At 43.5% G+C, this 27,238-nt stretch overlaps 1 protein-coding gene across 2 annotated transcripts in view; it reads left to right on the top strand.

The window, feature by feature from the left end:
- Positions 1-27,238, top strand: part of GSAP (gamma-secretase activating protein) — an 82,768-nt gene that overhangs the window by 52,684 nt on the left and 2,846 nt on the right. For both annotated transcript variants that reach the window (XM_056118192.1, XM_056118191.1), the window contains exons 19-28: positions 3,694-3,747; positions 10,323-10,451; positions 13,061-13,119; positions 13,968-13,999; positions 16,302-16,363; positions 18,709-18,804; positions 22,040-22,110; positions 22,548-22,642; positions 24,939-25,058; positions 25,850-25,911. In XM_056118192.1, the coding sequence (XP_055974167.1) occupies positions 3,694-3,747; positions 10,323-10,451; positions 13,061-13,119; positions 13,968-13,999; positions 16,302-16,363; positions 18,709-18,804; positions 22,040-22,110; positions 22,548-22,642; positions 24,939-25,058; positions 25,850-25,911 (780 nt within the window). The remainder of the gene's footprint in view (positions 1-3,693; positions 3,748-10,322; positions 10,452-13,060; positions 13,120-13,967; positions 14,000-16,301; positions 16,364-18,708; positions 18,805-22,039; positions 22,111-22,547; positions 22,643-24,938; positions 25,059-25,849; positions 25,912-27,238) is intronic.

Raw genomic sequence — 27,238 nt, 5'->3', positions numbered from 1 at the left:
TCTGTGCTCAGGGATCACTCTTGGTATGGCTGGAGGGTCTGGATATGGTGTCAGGGATCCAACCAGGTTCAGCTCTTTTCAAAGCAAGTGCCTTAACCCAGGTACCATCACTCTGACTTCTCTAAATTTTTTGTGTACACAGTGAGAACATTTCCTCCAAGGTTTTTTAGTTTGTTTGTTTTCACTGTTATCAAACACTGTAGAGTTACAAGGCAAAGATCTGAGCTTGTCCCCTCTCAGACCTGCTTTTTTTCCTTTGAGGCCCGCTATGAATGTCAAGTACAGACTGTGGTGGTAATGTGGCCGGAAGTTTGCAGGTTCAGCAGTCTGGACTCAGGAAATGCTTGGCTTCCTCCCCTAACCACCCCCCCTGCTGTGAGTGTTGTCTTCTCCGCCGCCCCCCCCACCCCCCGGGAAGGTGCACCCCGTAGTTCCCAGGGTTGTGTTGGGATGGAACACAATTTTAGACAGAACATGAGTTTATGGATGTCCAGGAATATCCTCTTGATGGCAGTTCTTCACTATTGCATTTCTCATGACTTGGGGGTACAGTAGCTGAGGTGGTGGTGGTGGTAGTGGGGTGGTCTGTAGAGTGACACCATTGACACCAGGAAGTCCTAGAGACAGTATGAAAACCTCCTACCGCTGCTGAACTGCCCAAGGGTTAACCACCTTACTTTAAACTTTTTGTGGCTAGAGTTATCTTCATAGTCTTTTCTAATCCTACAATCCTATGAGTCTTAGCTTATCTTTAGCAATGATATAAATTATTTACTTTTCCTCTCTTCTAATCTGTGAGTGCCCTTAATGCTATCTACTCTTAATGCTATCTACTTAGTCAGCACGTACCACAGTTGGAAATAGGAGTTTCACACTTCTGCACAGAGATTATTTCTGTAAGTGACTAGATTTTTAAAAAATATTTTAGGGAACATAGGACTTGTGCATGTAAGTAATATTGTACTGTACTTTGTAATAGCCTTCTTCTTCTTTTTTATTTTTTTTTTTGCTTTTTGGGTCACACCCAGTGATGCTCAGGGTTTACAGGGTTTACTCCTGGCTCTGCACTCAGGAATTACTCCTGGTGGTGGTGCTGGGGGACCATATGGGATGCTGGGAATCGAACCTGGGTCAGCCGCGTGCAAGGCAATCACCATACCTGCTGTGCTATCGCTCCAGCCCCTGCAGTAGCCTTCTTATACTTATTTTAAGATGGTGTTCTTCAAAGCGTAAAGCTAAAGTGATATTTTAATGCCTTTCCTTTTCTTTTTGACATGAGCTCTGTTATGAATAAAGCAAATACTAGGTTCTTATCACAGACTTTCTGCTGTCACAATGGAGAACTCAAATGCTTGAATGTTCTGAAAATTCATTTCCCCAAAATTGTGATGCTCCTTTTTACAGGAATATTGTATATGATCCAGCCTAGGACATTTAACTTCTAAACAAATACCAGATCTTATTTCTTCATAGCACTTTCTAATTTTTTTTTGTTTTGAGGAAATGTAAAATGAATTGACTAATTGAGAGACAACATAATTAATGTAGAAATACACTTTTAAAAACAATAATGAATAAAAGGTATTTGGGGCCATTTTACTAAATTTGTTTTTAAACTTATTTCTATTATTTAAAATTATGTTTTAATATTTACTCTTAGCAGGAGTGTATCTTTAAGTCAAAAAAATTTTTTTTTATTTATGGGCCATAACCAGCAGTGCTCAGGACTTACTCTTGGCTCTGTGCTCAGGCTTGCTCAGGCTTAGGGGACCATATGAGATGCCAGGGATCAAATCTAGGTCTGCAGCTTGCAAGACAAGTGACCTACCCACATACTATCTCTCTGGTCTCTAAGTCAAAGTTTTATTTGTATTCACACCCTCATTCTATCTCCAGACCCCTCTTTTTCTTCCCCTTAGGTTTAGTGTCAGTGTCCTTTAAAAACTCAACTTTGAAAAAAAAATTATTTAAACACTCTGGTTTACAAAGTTGTCCATAATACAATTATGGGCTTTCAATGTTCCAATACCAATCTCACCACCCAAGTCACCTTCCTGCCATAATTGTTCCCATTTTTCCATTTTTTTATAACTATTTAGAACTTTAGACCTCCTGATATAAATGGCATGTCTTTCCCCTTTACCTTGTGGCAAAGTACTGCTTACATTCTTTTGTTGGCGCAGTGAGGGAGTTGGAGTTGTTGGGAGTTGGTCCACATCTTTAGGTTCTCAAGGGTCACACAGGGTGATCATATGCAGTACACGGGATTGGCCAGGGTTGGCCATGTGCAAGTTAAGTGCCTTAACCCCTTAATGTCACTCTGGTCGTGCTTTAATTCCTAAAAAGACTCATCTCTGGAAACTTGGTGGAGGAAAATATTTTCACTGAAGTCATACAAGAATCCCATAAATGTTGATTACTTCTAGTGAGACCAGGGCCAACTATAATACCTCTAAATGCAAGAGAAGAAGAGGAGGAAGAGGGAATATAGAAAGGGACTATATATATATATATATATATATATATATATATATATATATCTGTCATATGTAATAATGCAAATGTAATTTGCCTCTTTTGGACTGAAATATATTCATAGTATGCTCTTTGCTCTGTACCTTTTCAGATATTTTAATCCTTTTTAGAAGAGACTCTAAAAGATATTTATCTTCTTGAGGGAATAATTTGTGTTTACTGTCATTTTTTAAAAAAAATTTTTGATTGGTTTTTGTTTTGGAACCACACCCAGCTGCAGTGGTTACTTCCAGCTCTGTGGTTGGATTTGCTTGTGGTGGTACTCAGGCTCAGGGGACCTTCAGTGTCAGGAATCAGACCCAGGCCTCCCTCATGCAACGTGTGTATGCAGCTGTTTGACCAATATCTCTGGAACACTACTTGTTTTATCTCCCTCCCTCCCTCCCTCCCTCTTTTTTTGGGGGGGGGTGTGGGGGCACACCTGGCTGTACTTAGAGCTTACTCCTAACTCTTTGCTTAGGGATTTTTCCTGGCAGTGCTTTGGGAACCATATGAGGTGCCGGTGGTCAAACAAGTGCTGTACCCACTGTATTGTCTTCGGCCCCAGCCCCCTGTTTAAAACTGACTGACACAGAACGATCTTACTTATATGTAGGATATAAAGAGACATAGTAGGGGAATAACTAATGCCCATGGGCAATAGTGCTGAAGAGCAGGGGAACTTGCCTTTAGTAGGAGTCCTGCCACTAGGTGGGGAGCGGGGAGAGGTCAGGGAAGGGACCACTACGGCAACGATAGAGGGAAGTGGTTACTCTAGGAGGTAAAGTGACATGCATGATACCCTAGCCATAACAGTACTATAAACCACAGTGCCTAAAAGGATAAAAGAAGAAAGTGCCTGCTGTAGAAGCAGGCTGTGGGGCAAGAGGAAACTGGGAATATTGGCATGGGGATGTGGACTCTGGTGAAGTGATTGGTGTTGGAACATTGTACACCTGAAACTCAATCATGATTAACTCTGTAACATTGTAATTCACTATAATATTTTAAGTAAAGTAGATGCTGGTACACATTAAGCTGTCCTCTGCTTCTGTATAAAGAAACTCTTCCTGAAGCTTGGAGCCTGTTGCAATTGATACATTCAACAGCTGAGTGTATGTTTTCTCAACAATTGTGTGTATGTTTTTCCAACAGTTGTGTGTATGTTTTCCCCGATAGGAAATTCCTGGAATAACTCTTGTGACAGAAGAGATTGCATTGCCTCTTATGAAGGTAAGTTCCTTCCAGTGAGAGACAAATGCCCGGGCTGGTCGCCACATTGAGCTGAGGGAACCCCAAGTGTTGTGGTGATTCCAGAAGAGACTGTCGGGGAGGTGGAGGTTAGGGCTAGAGTTAACTCTCTAGAAGATTCTTCCTAAGTATCTGAATAGTCACTGAGGATGATATTAAGCCAAGTCTTAGACATGCACTTTGAAAAAGGATGTTTTCTGAGAACAGAGAATTACAGGCTCACTCAGTGTGAAACCACAGAGAACTAGCTCTGGTGAAACTTGTTGCTGTGCCTCAGGCCATTCCAGACTGGAGACCTGTAAGCTATTTTCCAAGGCCTCACAACTATTTTTGTTGTTGTTGTTGTTGTTTTATTTCATGTGTGCTGTCACCTCCTCAAAACACGCATCGACACAGGGAACATTTCAAAACCAGTAGGTGAGCAAGTCCAGGATTGTGTCATTTTCTTCTGGTTCTGAGAAGAGCTTTTCCATCCCTCGAGTGAGCTGTGTGGGAGCTTGGTCCGGTCTCTACAACTCTACTCTGGCCCTGAGCTGCAGCCATGAGTGTTTCCCTTCACTCTGCTGGTGTCATGAGAGTTTCTTCAGGACCTTGGGCCAAATGGGGTGGGCTGAGGGGGAATAGCAAAGACTGCCTGTAGTTAAAAACGGGAGATATTTTTAAGGCACCATTTTCATTGGGCTCTTTTGTTGTTCTTGGCAATGGCCCCCACTTAATTATAGCTTGGTGTGTGCTGGGAAAACTGAGATTTTGGCAATAGGCTGATCAGTGTACTGCTGCCTTTTATTTCCATTTGGTTCTTTTGCCTCCTCAGCGGGCAGGGCAGGCTTGGGCAGCTCAGGAGAGCAGTGGGTGTTGGGCAGGGATGCTCTGGGAATGAGGGGGCCATGGGGGCTGGTCTAGTGGTTCTGACTTTTGTACCTAAGAGGGGTCTTGTATGGAGGGACTGATAAGCAGTGTTCTAGGCAAAATGTGAGACAAACATGAAGCGCCCCCCCCCCCCCCCCCACCAAGGCAGCAGGACTGGGGAAAAGGAATGGGTCATTATTAGTTCCAAAGGCTTTTGTGAAGAGAACCTTTGATTTTTCTTTTTATTGTTTCTGCTCCTATTCTAGTCCTACCAAACCCATTATATGATTATTGTACAGATGAAAAGCTAATGAAGAAAATTTGGGTTGGGGGGTCAGGTGCTTGGGCCACACCCAGTGGTGCTCAGGGATCCCTCCTCATGGTTCTGGGGAATGGGCAGATGCTTTTTCCTGTTAGTAATTTGCACATGAACCAGTACCATAGTTGTCTTTCTCTCTCTCTCTCTCTCTCTCTCTCTCTCTCTCTCTCTCTCCTTCTTTCCCTCTCTTTTTCTTTCTTTTTTCTTTTTTTTTTTGGGGTCACACCCAGCGATGCACAGGGGTTACTCCTGGCTCTGCGCTCAGGAATTACCCTTGGCGATGCTCAGGGGACGATATGGGATGCTCGGAATTGAACCTGGGTAGGCCGCGTGCAAGGCAAACGCCCTACCCACTGTGCTATTGCTCCAGCCCTCCCTCTCTCTCTCTTTCTTTCTTTCTTTCTTTCTTTCTTTCTTTCTTTCTTTCTTCCTCCCTCCCTCCTTTCTTTCTTTCTTTCTTTCTTTCCCTCCCATTTTCCCTTTTCTCCCTCCCTTCCTTTCTTACCCTAAATAAGAAAAAACCCTTAATACAACCGTTGGGTATTTTTGTTCATTTTATAGTTGTGATAGGCTGCATTTATAAATTATTTCATGTTATCCTAAGAAACAACATGAGATTCCATTTTTAGGACAACATTTGGAATAATTTGTTTTTTTTTCCACAAAAAAATATCTGAAATTCCTTTTTTTCTTTTAATTGAAGAAAAAGATCCAGGTCATATTTTCATCTAATAACTTATAACACCAGGGTTGTCATTTTTTTAAAAAAAATTGAGATAAAGGTTTACAAGCATGTATATGTTTGTTTTAGGGGTTAAGTATTACGTTGCCATACCTAATACCCAAGGGTTAATTTTCCAAAGCCACTAGTTTGTTGGACCCTTTTCTCACACACTCTCTCTTTTTTCAATTCTTAGAAACATCAGTTCTGTGGTCAGAGTCTGAGGTTTGTTTTCTCTGGTCACTGTTCATTCCCTTGATTGCTTTCCCCATAGAATGATTAGGAGTGGAACTCTTGGTATTTGTTTTTCTTCTTCTGACTTACTACCATAATGCCCACTAGTTGCAGATGGGTATTGTATCATAAAGTGTGTGTGTATATGTGTGTGTTTGAGTGTGTGTATGTGTGTGTATGCCATTTTAAGGGTTCTGAACTCTTTCCAAGTAGCCTGGTGATTTACTTCTTGGGCTGATAAGCCGTTCACTGTGTATTGCTGGTGTCACCCCCAATGAGCACAGTACTTGGTTCTCATCTTGTGCCCTAAGTACTTAAGTTCCATTAGTTGACTGAGAAGAGTGGTTTTCTCAGTATCTAGGTTGACTCTTAGGTTAACTCTTTTTTTTGTGATTTTTATACATTTTATTTTTATAAAATAGTTCACAATAGTTCATTACAGATAATATTCAAACACCCACCCTACCAGCGAGCATCTTCCCACCACAGTAAGAGGGAAATGTGTGAAGGTTGTTGTATTTCATTCTGGAGCCATTTAAGCCCATATGTAGGGCTGGAGCGATAGCACAGCAGGTAGGGCGTTTGCCTTACAAGCGGCCAACATGGCCGACCCGAGTTCGATTCCTTCGCCCCTCTCGGAGAGCCCGGCAAGCTACCGAGAGTATCTCGCCCGCACGGCACAGCCTGGCAAGCTACCTATGATGTATTCGGTATGCCAAACACAGTAACAACAAGTCTCATGATGGAGACATTACTGGGCCCACTTGAGCAAATCGATGAACAACGGGAGGACCGTGACCGTGACCGTGATAAGAGAATGCAAGCAAGTATGTTAAACTCTTAGGTTGACTCTTAGTATGTGATCATGTAGCTTCTACTCCCCCATGCTGTGATACAACCTTAAACTTTATATGTGCCTTTCTTATACACTCTGGGGTTAGGAACAGAACAGTGTTAAGTTGGCATTGAAAGTCTTCTGCAGCTCTGGCTTTTACCTCCCTTTAACCCTGCGGTTCAACAGCATAATCATGGACCTTTGGACAGTGGGTTCCTCAGTTGCCTGTAAACTGGAAGTGAAGACTGAGGAATGGTCTGGGGGATCAGGGAAGAGACTGGCATGACCTGGTCATGTTCAAGCAAAAGCCCTGCTTGTCTGTGAGAATCACTGGACAGCTGCCGGGACTCGCCTGGCTCAGGTCATACCCACACTAGTGATATCTCCAGGATTCAGAATGCAGGAGGTTGTGGAGAGTTAGGAATAAGGTTCCAGATGCAGATTCCCTCAACCTGGTTGGTTCTCTCTGATTTCATGCTGTGACTCCAAACTGCATCCACAGCCTCTGATCTGTGCTTTGCTCACTTCCCAAGGAAATCACCTGGAACATCCTTCCTTTCCATTGGTTCCATTTACTCAATCCATCATTCTCTAGGCCCCATCTGATTCTCAGACTTCCAAATAGACTTTCCACTTTTCAATGATCTCTGTGAGATCTCGTCACCTAAAACAAAACAAAAAAACCACATCTTTTACATAGCAAACACCTAAGTAGCACCACAGGTCATTGATAGTATACAACATGCTAGTGGCCTTCTCAAAAGGCCTCAAAGTTCATATGAAAATACTTCTGGGATGTTTGGCTAGCCACTATCTCTTATTTACATTTAAATTGCATAGTTATTTGCTATTTGTGCCACATGTAGCAATGCGCAGGGATCATTCCTGACTCTGCACTCAAGTATCACTCCTGGGATAGTACAGCGGACCATATTGTATGCTGGGGATCAAACCCAGTAGGCCACAGGTAAGGCAAGTGCCTTACCCACTGTACTCTCTCTCCAGTCCTGGAAGTTATCTTATTATTTAAAAGAAAATCCAGATACTTTTACTACCTCATCAGTTTTGAACTATTTTATGTTCTAGATTTCTTTGAAAATTGGGTACAAGTTTCAGCCTCCTTAGAAAAGCACTGATATGAACACACATGCCCATTTATACATACTCAGGAGCCCCTTAGAAGCCTGTCCTTGGGCCTGTTTTATCTCTTTATTCTCAGCTGGCAAAAGAGAATGAAATTATTTTTTGGATAATGGTGTGAAAGGAAGGTAATTTGGGGAAAATCCTTTCTTCGGAGCTAGTGTTGGTGTGTGAGGGGAGACCTCTGACAGGAGGGTGGCATTTGGTCTCAAAGGAAGAGACTAGAAAGTTGTAGGCCTGCCCTTCCTCCTCCTCAGTATCATGTCAGTCAGGGTCTGTGGGACTGAGGATTCTGTGACAATACTGGCTGAACGCATCAACATTAACGACCACTAGATGTCGCCACAACACAATTTGTTTACTGGCAGTCGGCTCTAGTGCATCTGAACCCAGCGTTAAATGGCAGGAAAGTGGAGTTCATGCCCATTCAGTCAGCTAATCAGTGGCTGAATAAATAGCCAGTACTCCTACATAAAAATAAATAAATAAATAAATAAATAAATGGCAGGAAAGCTTGGGGACTTAATCTCAGGGGTCATTATTGACAAATAGCTGTTTGTTTCTGTTATTATTACTACTACTACTATTGTTGTTGTTGTTGTTATTATTATTATTAATTTCCAATAATAGGAAGACCATCAGGTCAATACAAGCTCATTCATTGTGCATTGTGTTCAAAAGGGAAAGAAATGATAAACTAGTCACTTTATTGAAGAGTGGAATCTGATGCTATTGTTCTGATTTCCGCCAGAAATGACAGTTTCTCAGAAACAGATTTTCCTGTTTTTGGTAGAAGGGATGTTGGATGGACTATGTTCTTCCAGGCTTCTAAAAGAGCAAATTAATATTATGTAATTTATTCATACTCCAAATTCATGTTAAACAAATTGTGACTATGATTTCAGTAAGAATTTCAATCGTGTACTATTTATTTAATGTGAAACTTTTTGGGGCTGATGAGGGACCACACCTGACTCAGGGTTGACTCTTGGCTCTGTGCTCAAGGATAACTCCTGGAAATACTCAGGAGACCCTATGTGGTGCTGAGGCTCAAACCTGGGCTGGCTGCATCCAATGCAAGCATCTTATCCTCTCTTATCCTCTGCACTATTTCTTGGACCTCGAGACTGAAACAAATCAGTGAAGACAAATTTATGACACACTTTTCTGTCAAAATAGATGCATTTATAAATATCTGATAAAGATCATAAAACAAAGTGTGCTCAAACTCACTATGGTAATAGACTGTATTATAAGAAAAAAAGATAATAATACTTCACTTTATTTTAAAATTTACCAATGAGTATGTCGTTCTTGCTTTAGGAGCATAATTATATCACAAGTTCAAAGATGGGACTAGGGTATGGATATTTTTCAAAAACAAAAGACTAGAGTTCCCATATAGCCAGAAATTCCATTTATCAGCATCCATTCCTCAAAAAACAAATTAAATGAGATATGCATACGTGTGTTCATTGCAGCACTTAGTATAGTAGCCAAGGTAAGAAAATAATGCAAATAACCAACAACAGTTGAATGGATCGAGAAGTTGTTGTTTATGTACACAAAGGAATGCATGTAGTATAAAAAAGAAATGATGTGTTTGGCAGTAACATGGATGAAGCTGGAGGGCATCATGGTAAATAAAATAAGTCAGGACAAATACAGGATGATCTCTTGCATCTTGAAATTTGAGAGTCAAAACAAGAACATAGACAGTCCTAAACATTGGCAAACATTTGATAGTGGGACAGGAGGAGGAGGAAGCCTATGAGAGATGTAAAGACAGTGGTGGAGAAAGACAGTGGTGGGCACTTTGCTGCTGGTGGTGGGGAAAGCAGTAAACTTGTATATAGATACCATACATTTTAAATCTGTTGTAAACTCATGAACTATAATAAATAAAAAATACATTTTTTTAATCAAAAAGAAGGATTTAGGATGCCACTACTTCTGTTTCAGAATGTTTTGACAACGGAATGTGAAACTTCATCTTTCCTGATTCTTAGATTTTGTGAGAAAAGATAATCTTTGGAAGTAAAAGCTTGGTGGGAAAATAAGCCTCCTCACCTCTCCCAAATCTGGTGCACATTCTCTCAGCCTGGCATTCTAGATGCAGTCTTAGCAACAGGGCTCTCTGGGGAGGAAATGGTATGATCAGTAGTGGTTTCCCGCTTAGCCTTAACCCCAGCAGGCCCCACGGGCTTTGTGAACTGAACCCTGGCATTCTCCCTCGCAAAGGGAGTGGGGAACATAAGGCTCTGAGCGTTTCTATTTTAGAATTCCTGTGCATTCTTGGAAATTTTTGCTTCACCAAAAATGTCACACAAAAACCAGGGGGAAAAGGCCAGCCCAGCCCAGCTTGGCAGTATGGATTCCGTGGGTCTTGCTGGACAGTTTGGCCACAGGGGATGCTTCTCCAGCACATCATTTTTTGGGGTTTGGGGGGTCTCTTTCAGGTGCACAGCTTTAAGGGCTACTGGGAAAAACTGAACTCCAATATGGAATATGTCAAGTACTCGGAGCCACACCTCCACTATCACAACGACGTGGTCCGGAAAGAGTGGCTCAACCTGATCTCAGAAGAGGTATGCATGGATTCTTTTTCTTTTTTTAAATGTTTGTAATCACCATGAATTAGAGTTGCTGAGTTATTCATTAGTAAGTATCAGGCTGGAGCGATAGCACAGCGAGTAGGGAGTTTGCCTTGCACGTGGTTGACCCGGGTTCGATTCCTCCGTCCCTCTTGGAGAGCCCAGCAAGCTACTGAGAGTATCCTGCCCACACAACAGAGCCTGGCAAGCTACCCGTGATGTACTCGATATGCCAAACACAGTAACAAGTCTCACAGTGGAGACATTGCTTATGCCCACTCGAGCAAATTGAGGAACAACGGGAGGACAGTGCTACAGTGCGAAGTTTCAGGCATACAGTTTTCAGTACCAGTGCCTTCCCAGTGTCTCCTCCTCTGCACCAGTGTCTCAAGTTTCCCTCCTGTCCTGCACCCCCAGCCTGCCCCTAAGGCACTTGCCCCTTCCATCCTTGTCCTAATGTTCTCTTCCCTAACTTCCCACCCTCAACTCCACTCCAGTGCCAAGTTCCTACTGAAGAACAGTTCTCCTGCTCCTCATTTCTACTGCCTTTGGGGCTTTGTTCGTCCCTTACAGATTTTCTTTATATCTCACATCTGAGAGAGGTCATTCTGTGCCTCTCTCCCTCCTCGACTAACATCACTCAGCACGACACTTTCCAGATCCATCCACGTAGCAGCAAGTTGCATGACTTTATCTTTTCTTTCTCTCTTTTTAAAAAATTTTTATTAGTGAAACACCATGAGGTACAGTTGTAGACTTACAAACTTTTGTGCTTGGGTTTCAGTTATACAATGATCGAGTACCCATCCCTCCACCAGTGCCCATTCTCCACCACCAATGGTCCCAGCATCCCTCCCACCCCCCATCCCTTTATCTTTTCTTACGGCCGAGTAGAATTCCATTGTGTAAATGTATCATAGTTTCTTTATCCAGTTATCTGTTGTTATCCTACTTCTTGGAATATACCTCAAGATTCCAGAAGTACGATTTAGAAAGATATCTGCGCTCCTACGTTCATTGTAGCACAGTAGCCAAAATCTGGAAACATGAGAGTTTTTGAGAAGAAATTAGGCAGCAGAGGTGGAGTGCTTGAGAAACTAGTGGAACTCTTCGGTCACAGGCTGGCTGCCATTAGCAACCCTGCCCTGTGTGAATTGGCAGATGCATTCACACCCATAGGCCAAGGATGGGGATCCTTATTATTATTATTATTATCATTATTATTATTTATTATTTTGCCAAGGGCCTTTTGGCACATATAGCGTCATTCGCAGGCATACAATATTGGCAGATTGGTGGCAGACAGCTGATGAAAAACATAGGTGTCTTTCCTGTCATGTTCTAGGGCCAGACCACATGATTTCATAGGCCTTATATGGACTGGATATTTCTCACCCCTTTATGGAGGTATAGATGCTTCTTGGATCTCTGTTTTCTTGTGGGATAAACTCAAGGACCCAAAGGTTAAGGGACATACAAAGTAACAGTGTGTAGTAGGGTAGGAGCAGTCAGTACTCAGTTCTAGGATGTGTTCTTGCATTATTTACATGGTTAAAAGCTGTTTTTTTTAAAAAAAAATCTGATATTGGTTCCAAAGAAATAATACAGTAGGTAAGGTACCTGCCTTGGCTTGCAGGTGACTCGGTCCCCTCCGCAGCACTGGATATGGTACCTTGAGTCTCTCTAGGAGTGAACCCTGAGCACAGAGGTATAAGCCTCTCGTACCGCCTGATCTCACCCCCAATCTAGGTGTTCCTAATTTAGTGGTTGTTAAAAGTCAGAGATGGTTGAAAGGAGAAGGGTGAAGGTGACAAAGGGATAATATGAGAGTGGTCTTTGGGGTAATAGATGAGCTGTTGTGTCTTGACTGTGGTAGGATATGATTATGGACTCTGAGTCTACACATATGATAAAATAAACCACGTAGTCACTAGTGTTGGGTTTCTGATATTATACTGTAGTTATTTATGTAAGCTGTAAGTAACATTGGGGAGACTGGGTGAAGAGTACATTAGATCTCTGTAGCATTGTTCTATATAGTATACAGCTGACGTGCAACTTCCTATAAGTCTCTTAACGGTTATAGAACAAAACACATTTAAAAAATATTTTTCCAGTTTTTATTTTTGTATTTTTGTTTTTTTGTGCTGTACTTCGCAGTGCTCGGGGGGCCATGTGTGGTAGTGTGGATCAAAACTGGGTTGACTGCTTGCAAGGCTAACACCCCACCCACTGTACCCCAGGTTTTTTTAAACTTGAATTACAGTTATTTATATTTTACTTATTTGTTGTAATTCCTTCCTTCCTTCCTTCCTTCCTTCCTTCCTTCCTTTCTTTCTTTCTTTCTTTCTTTCTTTTTCTTTCTTTCCTATGCCACACCCAGTGATGCTCAGGGCTTACTCCTGACTCTGCACTCAGGAATTACTCCTGACAGTGCTTAGGGGACCATATTGTATGCCAGGGATCAGACCTACGTTGGCCATCCTGCCCACTGTACAACCCTACCTTTCTAAAACTCTTAGCTCAGTTTCATGATGTCCTTGTGTAAAATACCATCCAGTAAATCTTCATCTTCCACAACTCTGTCATGTTTTTACTCCTAGAAAACAGGAAAAAGAAGATCTCTGGCCTATGTACGGAATATTGTTGATAATGCAATGAAGTAAGTACAATTAGAGATTATTGTATTTGTAAGATGGTGATCTTTCACAATGACTTTACTACCTTTCACACAGGTTGTTTACTTGTATGTCATAGTTTAATAGTTACAGCTACCTGGACAGCATTCTAGGGTTTGGTGCTGAGATTTCTAGTGGCAAAAGTTTCTTAATGAAAGAGAAGATGTGTAGTTTAAATAAAAGGGAAAAGCTCTTATTAGTTGATTGTGTTATGGGTATAGGGGGTTACACACAGGGATTACAGGGGTTGATTTGGGACCACACCAAGTAGTGTTCAGGGTACTCCTGGCTCCACACTCAGGAGTCACTCCAGATAGTGCTCGGTGAACCATATCGGATGCCGGGGATTGAACCCAAGTCGGCCACGTGCAAGGCAAACGCCTTCCTCATTGTTCTATTGCTCTGGCTAGGGGTTGCAGAGGATGAGTCTTCAGACATGTTAATGGGCTGGTGAACTTGCTCTTATTTTGAAAGCACAATTTTTTGGAGAGATTAGTCACTTAGACTTCTACAAATACAGGCCTCATTCCAATCCCAGTGTTATTTTCTTTTACCGTTACTTCTAATAACAGAGCCACAATTATTCTAAAATGATTGCCATCATTTGCTCTAAAGGGTTCTTGAAGTTTTGTAATGGTCTCAAAGGGATTTTGCCAAGGTGATTGAAATTTGAGGTTTTCAGCAGTCTGAGAACAGTTTCTGCACTGGTTTTATGATTGTTTTGTTTCATGTTTTTAAATGGAAGGTATCATTTTATGATGGTATAAGTTTCTAGTGCCTTTAAAAAAATGCTTCCTGTGTGAATAACACTGGTTAATTTTTTTTTTGGTAGGGTGATTTCTAACCTAGAAGCAAGAAATTTGGGTAAGAAAAGACTGGGGGGGGGGGGGGAAGGCTTCCGTATTTTAGCCAGCATTGTGTTTGCAACACGAATTTTCTGCTTCTGGGTTTGCAAGAAAATGACTTGCCATAGTGTAAAGGAGACTGTCTCTCCCAGAACGCCCCCAGCCTCTTCTGAGTCAGGCTGACAGGACTGTGGCTGTGGGCCAGTGCTGGATGTGCTTTGCAGGAGGAGTTCCCAGTGTCCACCCTTCAGCCCTTTGGTTTTTGTTATTTTTCCCTCTAGAGTTGATTTATGTTCCTTCCCCCTGCCTCTGCTCACAGACGCACTTCTGCTAATCCTGATTCTAGGGCTACTTTCTCTCCAACCTCCTCATCACCCCAGGACTTTGTACATACCTCTCATTTTGGTTAGGACAGAAGAGAACGAAGATGAGAAAATGCTAGGCAGACAAAAATGAAAAAAATCTAGGTATGGCAGGGGTGGTGGAGCTTGGAGGGGGGCGGCGGGGCACCTCTGCTTGGGACAGGCAGAGTTTGGCTCAATCTCTGCTTGGCCTCATGCTAGTCCTGTGCTGGTAGGTGTGTATTCATCTCATGCATTGCCCTCCTCAGGACCAGGGTTAGGAGAAAATGGGAGTAAATGGGATCTTGCATCTAGTACCTGGTATGGCATTTGGCTTCATAACTGATGTGAGGAAGAAATGGTGACACGTGATTGCTCACCTAGGTGGCAGGGTGGAGGGGGGAGGTCAGGGGTGGGGATGATTGGGAGAAAGAGGGAGATTGGAAGAGACTGCCTAGAAGGGTGACAGCCAATGAAGTCTTGGAAAGGAGGGGACTTAGCTGGGTAAAACGAGGGGGAAGGGGGAAGGAGGGAGAATGCTCATCAGCATATTCAGGTCACAAGTTTTTTCATGGTTTTGTCTGTGGAAAGATCAGCTTCCAGTTTTGGAAGCATTTTTTTATATCCCATGTATGTTTTCTGGGCATGGATGTCTGTTATTGTTGGGTGACCCCAGCAGAAAGTGTTTCATGTGTACATCCTGCCTCCATGCACATAGCTATGCAGACAGCCCCCCCCCCACCCCGTGAACCCTGATGGGGAACATGTCCAGCCTGACCTGGACTCATTGCACAACCCTAGCCTGACTCTAGACGTTTCCAGCCATCCACACTGAAACCACCATTCTGCCACTGGCCCCAGGCAGGAGTCTGGCCCAGGAGATGGGCACACAGCTGTGAGGCCTTCAGGCTGTTTCCTGCTCACCTTGGTAGGGGTATTGCAAGAGGGGGAACTAGAGAGGTTTCTGCTGCTTGTTCACCTTCCGCTTCCACCAGATCTCTGTATGCTCCTGCTTCTGAGGCCACGCTGCCTGTGTCCGGTTGCAGTGACTCTCTGAATGCTCTCCAGGGAAACAGCCCCTTCCTCTCACCTGCTTTCTCTGTCTCATTTCCTTGTGAAAACGCAGTCGCTGTCAAAACAGAATCCTCTGTGAAGTTCAGGATTGCATGATCAGGTTTTGAATTGTTTTGTCTCAGTCATGAAGGTTGCAGAGGATCTGGGATTCTGGGGATGCCCCAGGAAGAGTCATTTGTCCACTGACTAAAGCTGTCTGCCTTTTTGATCAGCCCTATGCCCTGGCTGCAGAAAGTTCAGGGCATAGAGATCTCACGTCTAGTGCCCGGTGTGGCAGTTGGCACCTGAGGTGATTGTTTGGGGTGAGAGCAGATTTTTCCTGTGAGACAGTGTTTGTCTATCTGTTGTGTTGGTTCAGTGCCAGTTATGGAGGAAGTGATGAGAACTGCCACTGGGTTAATCTGACATAGCACATTTTCCTCTTGACCTGGCTACCTCTTCCGTCCCCAAAAGTGTGCCAGTTAGTATGATTTACCACAGTAATGCCCCAGTTCCTTCAGTTCAGTAGCTTCCAAAGTCACTGAACTATGGGGTTCAGGATCAAGGGCTTCAGGAGATCCACTAGGCCCCTGTGCTCTTCTCAGGAAGCAGCCTCCTCTCAGAGGACGGTGCACTTTCATGCTGAGGAGAAATCCTAACTGGAACCCATAAGTATTGGGGAGCCCTTGTTCTCTTTCTGCCTTCGTCTCTACCTCTTTGTTTTGCTCACTCTCAGCAGATCCCCTAAGCGATAAATTCATCCTGGAGGACCAGGTTATGTTCTCAAATGAAAAGCTTTTATTCTGTCAGGAAGACATTTTCTCTTTGCCTAGTGACTCAGAGAAGGGGAAATCCATGCTGATTCCCTCCCTTTCTAGCCCATTTCCTGAAAACCACCCTGCATGTCTATTTGCTATTTAATTTTAGAGCCAAGATTAATACCCCTCTTCCAGGAGGAGGACAAACACCAGCGGCTGCTCATAGGACTGGTAAGTTTGGTAAAGGCTGTGTAGGTGGGTTCAAGAAGGGGGAAAGATGTGATTGCCTTTCACACACTGATCTCGTTTTCCATCAATTCTTTCCATGGAACACATGTTCCCAGCCACCCCTGGCAGGCCCTGTGTGTTCAGTGTTGAGGATTTATACCATCTGGTAATTGGTAGCATAGCAGAGGACATGTGTATCAATCGGGCACTCTAGTAAATACACAGTTATACAATATTGTAAGCAAGAGTGTAGTATTGAGAGTGTTACTTAAAATGGCATCTGCGTTTGGGGTGAAATTGAAGAGAACCAAGCACTCTTTTCTCAAGAAGTTCTACTATTAGAAAGACCAAAGAAATATAAGCAAGTATAACGAATTCCGTTTTTGAAACTAGTCTGGTAGAAATTATGAGGATATGGCAAGCAGGCTCTATATTCTCTTACAAATGTGAAAACAGCATCACATATGAAAAAGATTAAAATAAGAAAGTCGGTGATAGTCATGGAATAAAGTTAAATAATATGCAACCATCATGGCTAGTGTGGTAAAAAATAATGATAAAGTAGGCAATTTCTCAAATCATTAGAAAATAGAGTGATAGTGAAGATTATAGTGATAGGAAAAGGAATATAAAAATATATTACTATAGTGGTGAAGGGCTGGAGCGATAGCACAGCGGTAGGGCGTAGGGCGTTTGCCTTGCACGCAGCCAGCCCAGCTGAGCCGGATTCGATTCCTTCGCCCTCTGGAGAGAGTATCTCGCCAACACGACAAAGCCTGGCAAGCTCCCCGTGGCGTATTTGTTATGCCAAACACAGTAACAACAAAGTCTTACGATGAAGACATTACTGGGCCCATTGGAGAAAGTTGATGAGCAACAGGAGGACAGTGACAGTGACAGTTGGTGAAATTGTGAGCAATTTTAATTTTAATTTCTGTGAATTTTACAGAGAGATTGGAAAATGTAAAAAGAAGGCATATATAAAACTACATAATATGAGACTGAAAACCAAGGACAGTAGAGACAAGGGCCAGGGATATTGCTTCATAGTTGGAAGCCTATCTCATGAGCTGGGGGAGAAGGCAGCTGGAATGGAGAAAGGATCATGAAGTCAGTGATGGTTGGAGGAATCATTTGGCATGAGAGATGTGTGCTGAAAGTAGATAAAGGACCAAATGTGATAGCCTCTCAGTATCTGTATTGCAAACCATAATTCCCAAAAGTAGAGAAAGAAAGTATGGGGAAAATTGTCAACAACAGAGGCAGGGAGAGGGTTGGGAAGTGGGGAGGGGGCGGATACTGGGGATGTTGGTGGTAGAAAATGTGCACTGGTGGAGGGATGGGTGTTTGATCATTGTATGGCTGAAAATCAAACATGAAAGTTTTGTAAATATGTCATGGTGATTCAATAAAAAATTGTTTTTTAAAAAAGAAGGCATAATATCTTCAAACAGAAGTAAAAAATAAATTAAGTCAAATCAATTAGCACATTCAGGAGACTAAACTGAAATAATAGACCTTGATTCAGAAGGCCACGGGCCATTTAACCCAGGTTACTGTGTAGTCAGATCTGCTAAAATAGATGCCAGGAACACGTGTGATGGCAGATGTAGTTCCTGCAGGCTGTTGGTGGCAAGATCTTGTAGCCAGGAGGCTCTAACTGAGCAGGTGTCTAGGAAGACGGGTTGGGGGAAAGGAGGGAGAAGAGAAGAAAGCAGTCAGGTAGTGAGGGAATACCACAGAGAAGAGAAGCAGAGAAGCCCAAGATTAGAACAGAGCAGGTCTCAACCTTCCCTGACAGGCACACTGTACTCTTGTTCCACCTGGGGCCAGAGCCATAGATTAGTCCTTCTACAGTTCCCAAACCTCTGACACTCAGCTCCTCACAGGAATTTGGAGGAAACTGCAATAATTCCTTTTCTGAGGTAGTGGGGTGGTGCACACCTGGCGGTGATCAGGGTTTACTTCTAGCTCTGCAGTCAGAGATTACTCACTCCTGGCAATGCTCGGGAGACCTTATGAGGTGCTAGGGATTAAGCTTGGGATGGCTATGTGCAGGACAAACACCCTACCCACTGTACTATCACTCTGGTCTCTGCAATAGTTTGTTCTGAGGAAAATGTTAACACCTTTGATTTATGCCCCATCAGAGTTAACATGGTGGGTTTTGTGTCATGCAGGTAGAATCTCTGAATTCATTCCCTCTGATCCTGGGCCTCGCACATGTAAGACATGTGCTCGATCACTGAGATACTTACCTGGACCGCCAATATTTTTGTGTTAATAAAGAATGTTGTAGGTATGGAGTGACTAGGATGTGACTTATTTAATCCCTATCATTTTTACAGATGGTGTCTGAGCTAAAAGACCATCTTTTACGACACCTACTGGGTGTAGAAAAGAAGAAAATAGAACAGATGGTTCTTGACTACATTGCAAAACTGGTAAGTTTTGCTTTTTGCTGTCTACCCTGTTGGTCCCATGGTGTCTGAGATGTGATTTGGTATGTATTTTGCATTAGGATTTTGGAAGTCTGTTACTCTCAAACTGGCACATTTTGAGAGTAATATACACTCTGCTGGTGTATATATTCAAGGAAAGGAATGAAAGAACCAACAAAAAGACTTGGGTTTGGACTACGGTTTACTGTGCTCCCTGCAAATAGTGATTATATGCACATGAAACATGGAGAGATGAAGGCTTTTAGCACATTTTCCAAATGTTCACATTTCATCTTGGCATGGTCCAGCTCTTTATTAAATAGTAGGTAGTGCTTTCAGTACATGGTGGTTTATGCAGACATGAGCTAACTTGAACCTCAATTCTTAGTTCCAACTGCCCAATTAGGCTAGATTCCAGCTTACTTGTATAAATACAACTATCTTTGTTACCACAGAGTCTGCTGATGAGATTGGAAGTTCATCTACCTAGAAACGTAATTAAATGTGTAAATAGAAGTGATTTGTGGCTAGATTGAATTTTGAGTTTGTCTCAAGTCTTAAGAAGCATGTGGAGTTAGGGCTGGGTCCTGCTTAAAACCCAGGAATAATATGCTGAGAAAAAAATTTAAAGTATTAAAATATATTGTGGCTGGAGTGATAGTACAGTGGGTTGGGCGTTTACTTTGCATGGGCCGACCAGAGTTTAACTCCTGGCCCCTATATGATATCCAGAGCCCTTCCAGGAGTCACAGCATGAATGCAGAGCCAGGAATAAGCCCTGAGCACCTCAGGGTATAGACCAAAAAACCAGTAAATAATATAAAATGTACAGATGGATAAAGAACTCTATTATTTCTCCACATTTGTACAAGGCAAATGATCCAGTATGCAGCTGTGTCTATTATTATAGTTTGGGCAACATAGTTGCAGTGGTGTTAAAGTTTACAATGTTATGTACAAGTTACTGCAGCCAACCCCCATCAAAGTGCAGGAGACCCTTCCCCCTTGTCCCTGTACCACTTGTAGTTTGCCTTTTCCTACACCCCACCAGGCCCCTGACTGCTCAGTCGTCTCTGTTTTGTGATTCAAAGCTAAAGTTTGTCATTTTTGTATATTCTCTATTGCCTTGGCAAACATGTATTTTTGCATCAAAAGCTGAAAGATGAACTTGATTAGATATGACTTTGAATTTTCATGTTTAACTTAAAAGTTTTCTTTTTTCATTGCATTCATTATTATCTGTTTTAAATATCTTCAAATTTCTATAATAGTATTTAAGATTCCTTCTTTTAATTTTTCATGGGGCCAGGGATTGAATCCAGGTCTCGTGCACACGAGGCATGCAGTTTACTATTTAACCAAGTTCTGATTAAGTCAGTCTTCAGAAGAGACTGGTATTCTCATATACTGTTATTTATGATTGTGTGCTTTAAACTTTTTTAAAAAACTCTGCTTTGCAGTAAAGTTTTCTGACTTGATGGTTGTGCTACTGGCCTTCCCTCTGTTGATATTCACTTGTTTTCTTAAGCCTTGAGTAACAATCAATTACCACATCTACCTGTTATCTTTCTGTTGACTTTAGGCTTCATCAGATGGAGAGATAGTGCAGGGCCAGAGGTGCATGGCTTGAAGATACAGGCCCTGAGTCCCATCCCTGGCACCTCAGGGCTCCCTGATCCCCACCAGGGTGTTGCTGATGGCCCCAAGCACCACTGGGCCAGAGCTCAGTCACAGTGCCTTGCCCTAGTATTGAACCACTCAGCCTGGTCGGCTAAGTATTGCTAAGAGTAGCCCTCCTGAGCTCTGCTTGGAAGGCCCTCAAGAGAAATAAGAATAAGTTCCTCCATCCAAAGATTTTAGGGTTTTTGTTCAAGCATTATTCTTCTCTGTAGTTAACCATTTAGAAAATGGTTTTTCTGTGTGTTTTTTTTTGTTTGTTTCATTTTGGTTTTGGGCCACACCCAGCAATGCTCAGGGGTTACTCCTGGCTCTGCAGACAGGGATTACTCTTGATTGTGCTTGAGGGGACCATATGGTCCTTCGCTAATGGATGAAGGCCCGTGATTGTGAGCCTGGGGCCAGGCGAGGGCAGCTGCCCTCATAGACAGAGGGACTCTGTTACACCCTAATGTACACTTTCACTTTTTCCTTTTTGGATTCCAGGACCTTGAAATTGACCTCAGAAAAGCGGGTTCTGTGTCAGGGTACTGCCTGCATGCCAGCTGCCCTGAAATGTGCATGGCAGGCCCCATAGGGGAATAGTTGTAGGGGCAAAAGAGGAAGGCGTGTTAGTGAAAGTTCATGAACCATTTTTATCTTCTAGTAGGATCCTAAATTGTGAATCACATAAAGCAAATGCCCTACCCCTCTGTTACTATTGCTTTGGCCGCCCACCTAGAAGTTTTAACACTAGTTTGTTTTATCAACCCTGGAGAATCTAGGACCAGAAATTACATTGATGTATCATCCCAGAAAACTCAGCGCTCCTAATTTTCTCTGAGCGGGTCACTTCGGCCACCTTTGCCAGCTTTGCCCAAGACCAACCCACCACAGCACACAGCCCCTCTCAGGAGGAGATTCACTAAAACAAACCCATGGATGTTGCTGTATAACCTGATTCTGTTGTTCATATGTTACCTTACCCAACTTCAGCCAACGGGAAGCCAGCATTCTATGTCATGGAGAATAAGTAGCAGTGATCTGTCCTAATGTGGAGACCCTTCTGATTCACCAACTCTCCTGAGCCTACACGGACAGTGTGTAGGATCACAGCTGCTAACAGCACTGGGAACACTGCCCTGCAGCCAACAGATGAATCTAAAATGTAGACCCTGCACTGAAACTCATCTTAACTCTGTTGCTCAGGCTCGGAACCTTCATTTGACCATGCTCTCCTTCTGTCAGCTGCCGACCTTTGCCAGATAGAGCCAGCTTAGAGCAAACCCTTGCACTTGACCTTCAATAATGGATGAGGGCCCATGATTGTGCCTGGGGCCAGGCGAGGGCAGCTGCCTCTATAGACAGAGGGATTCTGTTACACTCTGATGTACACTTTCACTCTTTCCATTTTGGATTCCAGGGCCTTGAACAACCCTTAGAAAAGTGGATTCTGTGTCAGGGCAACGTCTGAATGCCAGCTGCCCTGAAATGTGCATGGCAGGCCCCATAGGGGGATAGTTGTAGGGGCAAAAGAGTAAAGAATGCTAGTGAAAGTTCATGGACCATCTTTATCTTCTAGCTGGATCTCGTCTGCCAGATACTGGAAAGCAGTTGGAGAAAACACAATCTTCATCCCTGGATTTTCCACCCGTACGCAAGTATTTCTCTCTCATCTTGGTGTGCCAGGAGGGAGCCAACTCAGCTCTGGTTGATGTCTGTTTGGAAAAAGCCTCATCAAAACTTCCCCGATGAAAGCAACTCTCACCAGCCCCCAAACTGCCTCTCGGGGTCCTGTAGTGAGAACTTTTAAGTTGTGTCCGTGAGACTCCACAGACCTTGTTCTTGGCATAGGGTTGATGAGGAGGGAGGTGCAAGTGAACACCCTTCTGCCAAGAGCTGAAGTTCAGGCACCTTGTCCTATACGTGCCCACTGTTTAGACACCCGGCCAATGGGCACCATCCTACTCAGGAAGCACTCTCTAGATGAGTGCCCGCCCGGCTGGATGGGACACTCAGAGCCCTTGATCAGAACAGACAGGTGGGAGACCAGCTCCCGAGGTGACGTACTTTTTTGTTATCTTGCCCAGCAACAGGAAGGCTTGTGCTGCTGAGTTTGCAGTCTTCCGCCTCATGACCAGGATTTTGGAAGCTACTCACAGCTTGTTTCTACCTCTGCCTCCTGGTAAGTGTTGGCTCTTTCGTCCTCTGTCCTAACACATATATTTCCTTTGCCACATGATCCCTAGGCTTTGGCACATTGTGAATTTAAGGGGGAGAACTCCTAACTGTGTGAAATTGTGCTTCTGGAATCTCTGCTCTCTGTCAGGGTCAGTCTGTCCTGGGCACATCTTCCCTGATCATGAAACTCTTGTGAGCTTTTTTTTTTTTTCTTTTCACTTTGGGTGTGAAGAGTGCTGCCCTTGCAATTTTCTCAAATAATTCAGGCCGGGGTGTGGATCCAGGAAGATGGTGCTCTGATGTCTCCAGACTTCATTTATCTGATGATGGTGTCTGGAAGTTAACACTCAGAAGGAAGTGGGTTTGGCTGGATGCCAAGAAGTGAGCAGAGTCTTAAGTTCTTAGAAGCGAAAAATTTCCCTGAGGCTTTGAAATAGGACCAAGTCAAGCCTCAAAATGCCTTGGCACATGCATACGCAGTTATTCATTTAGTTGGTCATTTGTTCATTCAGTCACAAACGTGGGTGGATCCAATGTTGCACGCCAGACACTGCACTGTAAATTAGGGCAGTAACAAAGATCTCATCATTCTAGGAAACAACCTCGCTCCCATTTGCTGTAAACTAACTGCCTTGTATTTGTTATGTGTAAATTCTGAGCATGTTAAACTTGTGTGATAGCAAGCTGGGGAGATAATACAAAGGGCTGGGGTACAGGCAGGCAGGCATAGGGCCCCAGGTTTTAGCCCCATCCTGCATGACCTCCCAGGCACAGCCAGGCATAGCCCGGTTAGCCTTCAGCACCTCTAGGGAGGTTCTCCCAAGTCAAAACTTGATAACTATCATAGCATAACTTGTTTCAGCCAGTTTTATTTCTTCATTCACAACCACTCACCCACCAATCTGTCTACCATTATTTTATTTCTTTTATACTAACATGTATGTGTCTATTGTTTTGGTTTCTGGGCCACAGCCTACTCTGCTCAGGACTTACTCCTGCTTTTGTGCTCAGGGTTTACTCCTGGTGCTGCTCAGGGGGCTCCTATGCGGTACTAGGGATCAAACTGGGGATGCAAAGCAAGTGCCTTAAACCCAGCACTCGCTCACTTTTTCTCACTGACCCCACATTAACATGCATGGTTCCAATTTTGCAACTTCACAAAAATTAGCACATTTGATTTTCATAAGAGTCTTAAGTGGTAGGAGCTGAAATTGAACCACATAAACTTATAAATATCCAAATAGGTTTTGAACAGCACAAATAGCAGTTTCAGATGGTTTCACTTTTTATTATTCCCCCCTTATGGATGGCAAAACTCAGACTCAGCAAGGTTAATTAGCTTACCTAAAGTCACAGAGTTAGTAAGCAACAGAGTTAGTATTACAAACCCACATAATGACTCCAAAAGTCTCTGCCACTACCTCTCTGTGCTATCACTTGAATCTTCTTCAATTAAGTTGGTTGATGTTATGTGTAACATTGGGTATCTGTGGATCCACTGCTTCTCTGCAGAAGCTTCCCTGCATCTGTAATAGTCTATAGCTCTATGCTTTCTGTAGTCAGACATTCTTATGTTCTAAGGTCTGCTTGTAGAGAACATTCAAAAGGAGTTTGACTTTGTAGGGATTTGGAAGTGTTGATTTGTGAGGCAAATGAATGGCTCTAAATTGTTCCAATGGAATAAAAATTATGTTCCAAGAAGGGAGATGTTTTATTTTTTCCCAACTGTTGGTTTCCTTCACATGACCTGGAAGTAGAAATGAAGCAAAGTTGACCCAGGTGTGCACACACGTGTGTGTGCAGTACATTTGTAGGTGTGCTTGTGTTACATGTCCTTGCTTTTCAGACCTACTGGAGTAGTGAGAACTGGTTTTAGGTTCCAAACATCAAATCCTTGTCCCAAGCCTCAGAAACACTCCCCCCTTTCAGCCAAAAGGTCCCAACTCATGAGGCTTTTAGTCTTAGCAGGAGGAGCAGTTCTGTACTCTTTTCCTCCTTTGCCATTTCAGTGTAGAACTGCAAAGCCTTTACCACAACACTGCTTTGCTGAGTGGATGTGGCTGAGGAAAGGTGAAGGGAGAACCCATTCTGGGGACTCACCGGTCCCCAAGCACCTTCCCCACAGGCAGGGAAGCCGGGGCGTGGCCTGATAGCGGCTTTTCTGTGTGCAGGAGCTCAGCTCCGCCTGGGTGCATCTTTGCTTTAGGTTTCTGGGGACATCCTTGTTCAGTCAGAATGAGTCAAATATCCACCCTGCTGCTGTGCTGCCAGTCCTGGTGACCCTCGGCTCCCTCCTGCAGGTTTTCACACTCTGCACACGATCCTGGGTGTCCACTGCCTCCCTCTGCATAACCTGCTGCATTACGTTGATCATGGTGTGCTGCGTCTCACAGAGACCGCTGTCACCAGGCTCATGAAGGGTAAGAACCCCCGCTTGTCCCCGCCCTGTTTTCCAGAGGTGCTACCAGGGGTTTGCCATCTGCAAGGGCATGCTTACTCCCCTCCCCCCCTGCCCATCTGATTGATGTGATGCTCTCTATTTAATATCGAGGTCAGTGTATGAACCAAGAGCCCCTCAATTTCATTTTGTACCAGGTGCCACAGAGTATGCCTCTGGTCCTGCAGAGTCCAGTTCACACATGAATGATCCTTTGGGTCAGTTTGAAGGGCTCAAGAGGCATCTCAGTCCAAAGACAGCTGTTCAGTCCCTTTCCTGTTCATGAGGACACTTGAGGATAGGAAGCCCTCAAAGCCCTTGTCTTGAGAAAAATACCACCAATGGGCTTATTTCCTGATAATTCACATTCTCCTCTCAAAGTTAGATGGAGAACAGTGATGCGGTGCTTTTGTGAATTGGAACTTTATAGTCTGTTGCATAGCCACTCTCATGCAGACTCTTTCATTGTGGTATTTCATAATGGGTTTGGGTCGGTTCTTTTTTGCTAAAGTAGTGGCCTCTCCTCAGGTACCTGCTGCTTTAAGTTACTTGGTACAATTGCTTTGTGACTTGCAGCCCGTGAGGGCCATGTTCCACAACAAAGAAACAGCTTGGGGGTTGGGGGGAGGGGAATGTTTTCAAGACAGACCGAAGCTAAAGGTTTCAAAGCGTTGATAGGCCGAGCTGGAAATGAAAGACTGGGACATGTGCTCAATGGGATGACCCTCTCAACTGTATTATTCACTTACTCATGTGTTGTCCACTTTCTTGCAGATTTGGACAATACAGAAAAAAACGAAAAATTGAAATTCAGTATCATTGTGCGGCTTCCTCCGGTAATCCTGAATTAAGTCTTACCATCTTCCCATGCCTTGTCACACACCGTCTTCAGTTTGCTCTTGCAAGAAAAGTGTCTACTTGCTTTGGGCTAAGGTCAATCAAATTCTTTCACTTTCCACCCTTTCCAAGAAATTCCATTTATCACTGCATCTCTGTTGCATGCTTCTGGCTGGGCCCGCTCCTTTGACCTTACAGCCTCAGCCAAAACCATTTTGTCCTTTCCTCCTCTTCGGAGACCACACTAATATTAGTATCTGTGGACATGAGGGGAGGCAGAGGGGAAGCAGGTGCTCTGGGAATGTCAACTGATAAGAAGTTGAAATGCAGGTGAAGTCAGAAGGTTCTGGAACTGTGTTTCCACTCACTGTCATTTCCCCCACAGCAGGAAAGCATTCCTGGGTCAAAGGAAGAATGAGAAACAGGGGAAAGGGTTATACAGACACTCCTTGTTTTTGTTGGGGAGATTGGCTCTTTGAGTCAGAAATACTATAAAAAAAAAAAAATTCCACAGCAAGGGCTTCTGGGCTTTAAGTCCATGAATTTCCAACTATGGATACCCCCCACCCTCAACCCCCAGCCTCCTCAAAACTCACAACTCCTTCACAGATCATGAGCATCTGTTTCTCTGGCACTGTCCTCCCTGAGGGAATGTCTTTTTTTTTTTTTTGCCTTTTCTGGAGAGAATCTTCTTGCTTAATGACACCAATTCCCCTTCAGACACTGCTTCACTGAAGCAAATGCAAGGACCGGAGGAGTGGGATAAAGCCTGTTTTCTATGACTCCATCTCTCTGGGGAAGGTTCTTGAGCATTTAATGAGCTTTCCAAATTTGATTTCTTTGCCTCGTGACCTTAGGAATTTACATTAATTTTGATTAAGACACTGGTAGAGAAGTGGACATAAACATGTCTGCAGTCTTGTTTCCTATCAGAATTCCACTCAAGATTGGTATGCAACAACCCACGCATGTTTGCAGAGTAGCAGATGAACTCCATTTCAGAAAAAGAATTTGGCAGCATCAGTGTATAAATTACTATTTTTCAGGGGTGCATTGAAGGGAGTATTCAAAATGCAGAAGCCTGGCTCCTGGAAATGGCCTTTCTCCAAGGGTCATTGGCCATAAAGGCAGGTCTAAGTAATGGCCTGGCAACATTGGAATAATACTTTAACTTTATTGATTTTTCTGGTTTTGGGGGCACACCTGGTGGTGCTTGAGAGCTGCACCTGGTGGTGCTCAGGGATCCTGTGGTATGCGGAAGGAGGGTGCAACCTGTTCTGTCTGATTTGCTTGCACTCAACCCACTGAGCTATCTCTCAGGCCCTA

Source organism: Sorex fumeus, unplaced genomic scaffold, assembly GCF_029834395.1.
Source record: "Sorex fumeus unplaced genomic scaffold, SorFum_2.1 ptg000037l, whole genome shotgun sequence".
NCBI classification, from domain to species: Eukaryota; Metazoa; Chordata; class Mammalia; order Eulipotyphla; family Soricidae; genus Sorex; species Sorex fumeus.
The sequence above is the reverse complement of the archived record's forward strand: the minus strand, read 5'-3'. Positions and strand labels throughout refer to the sequence as shown.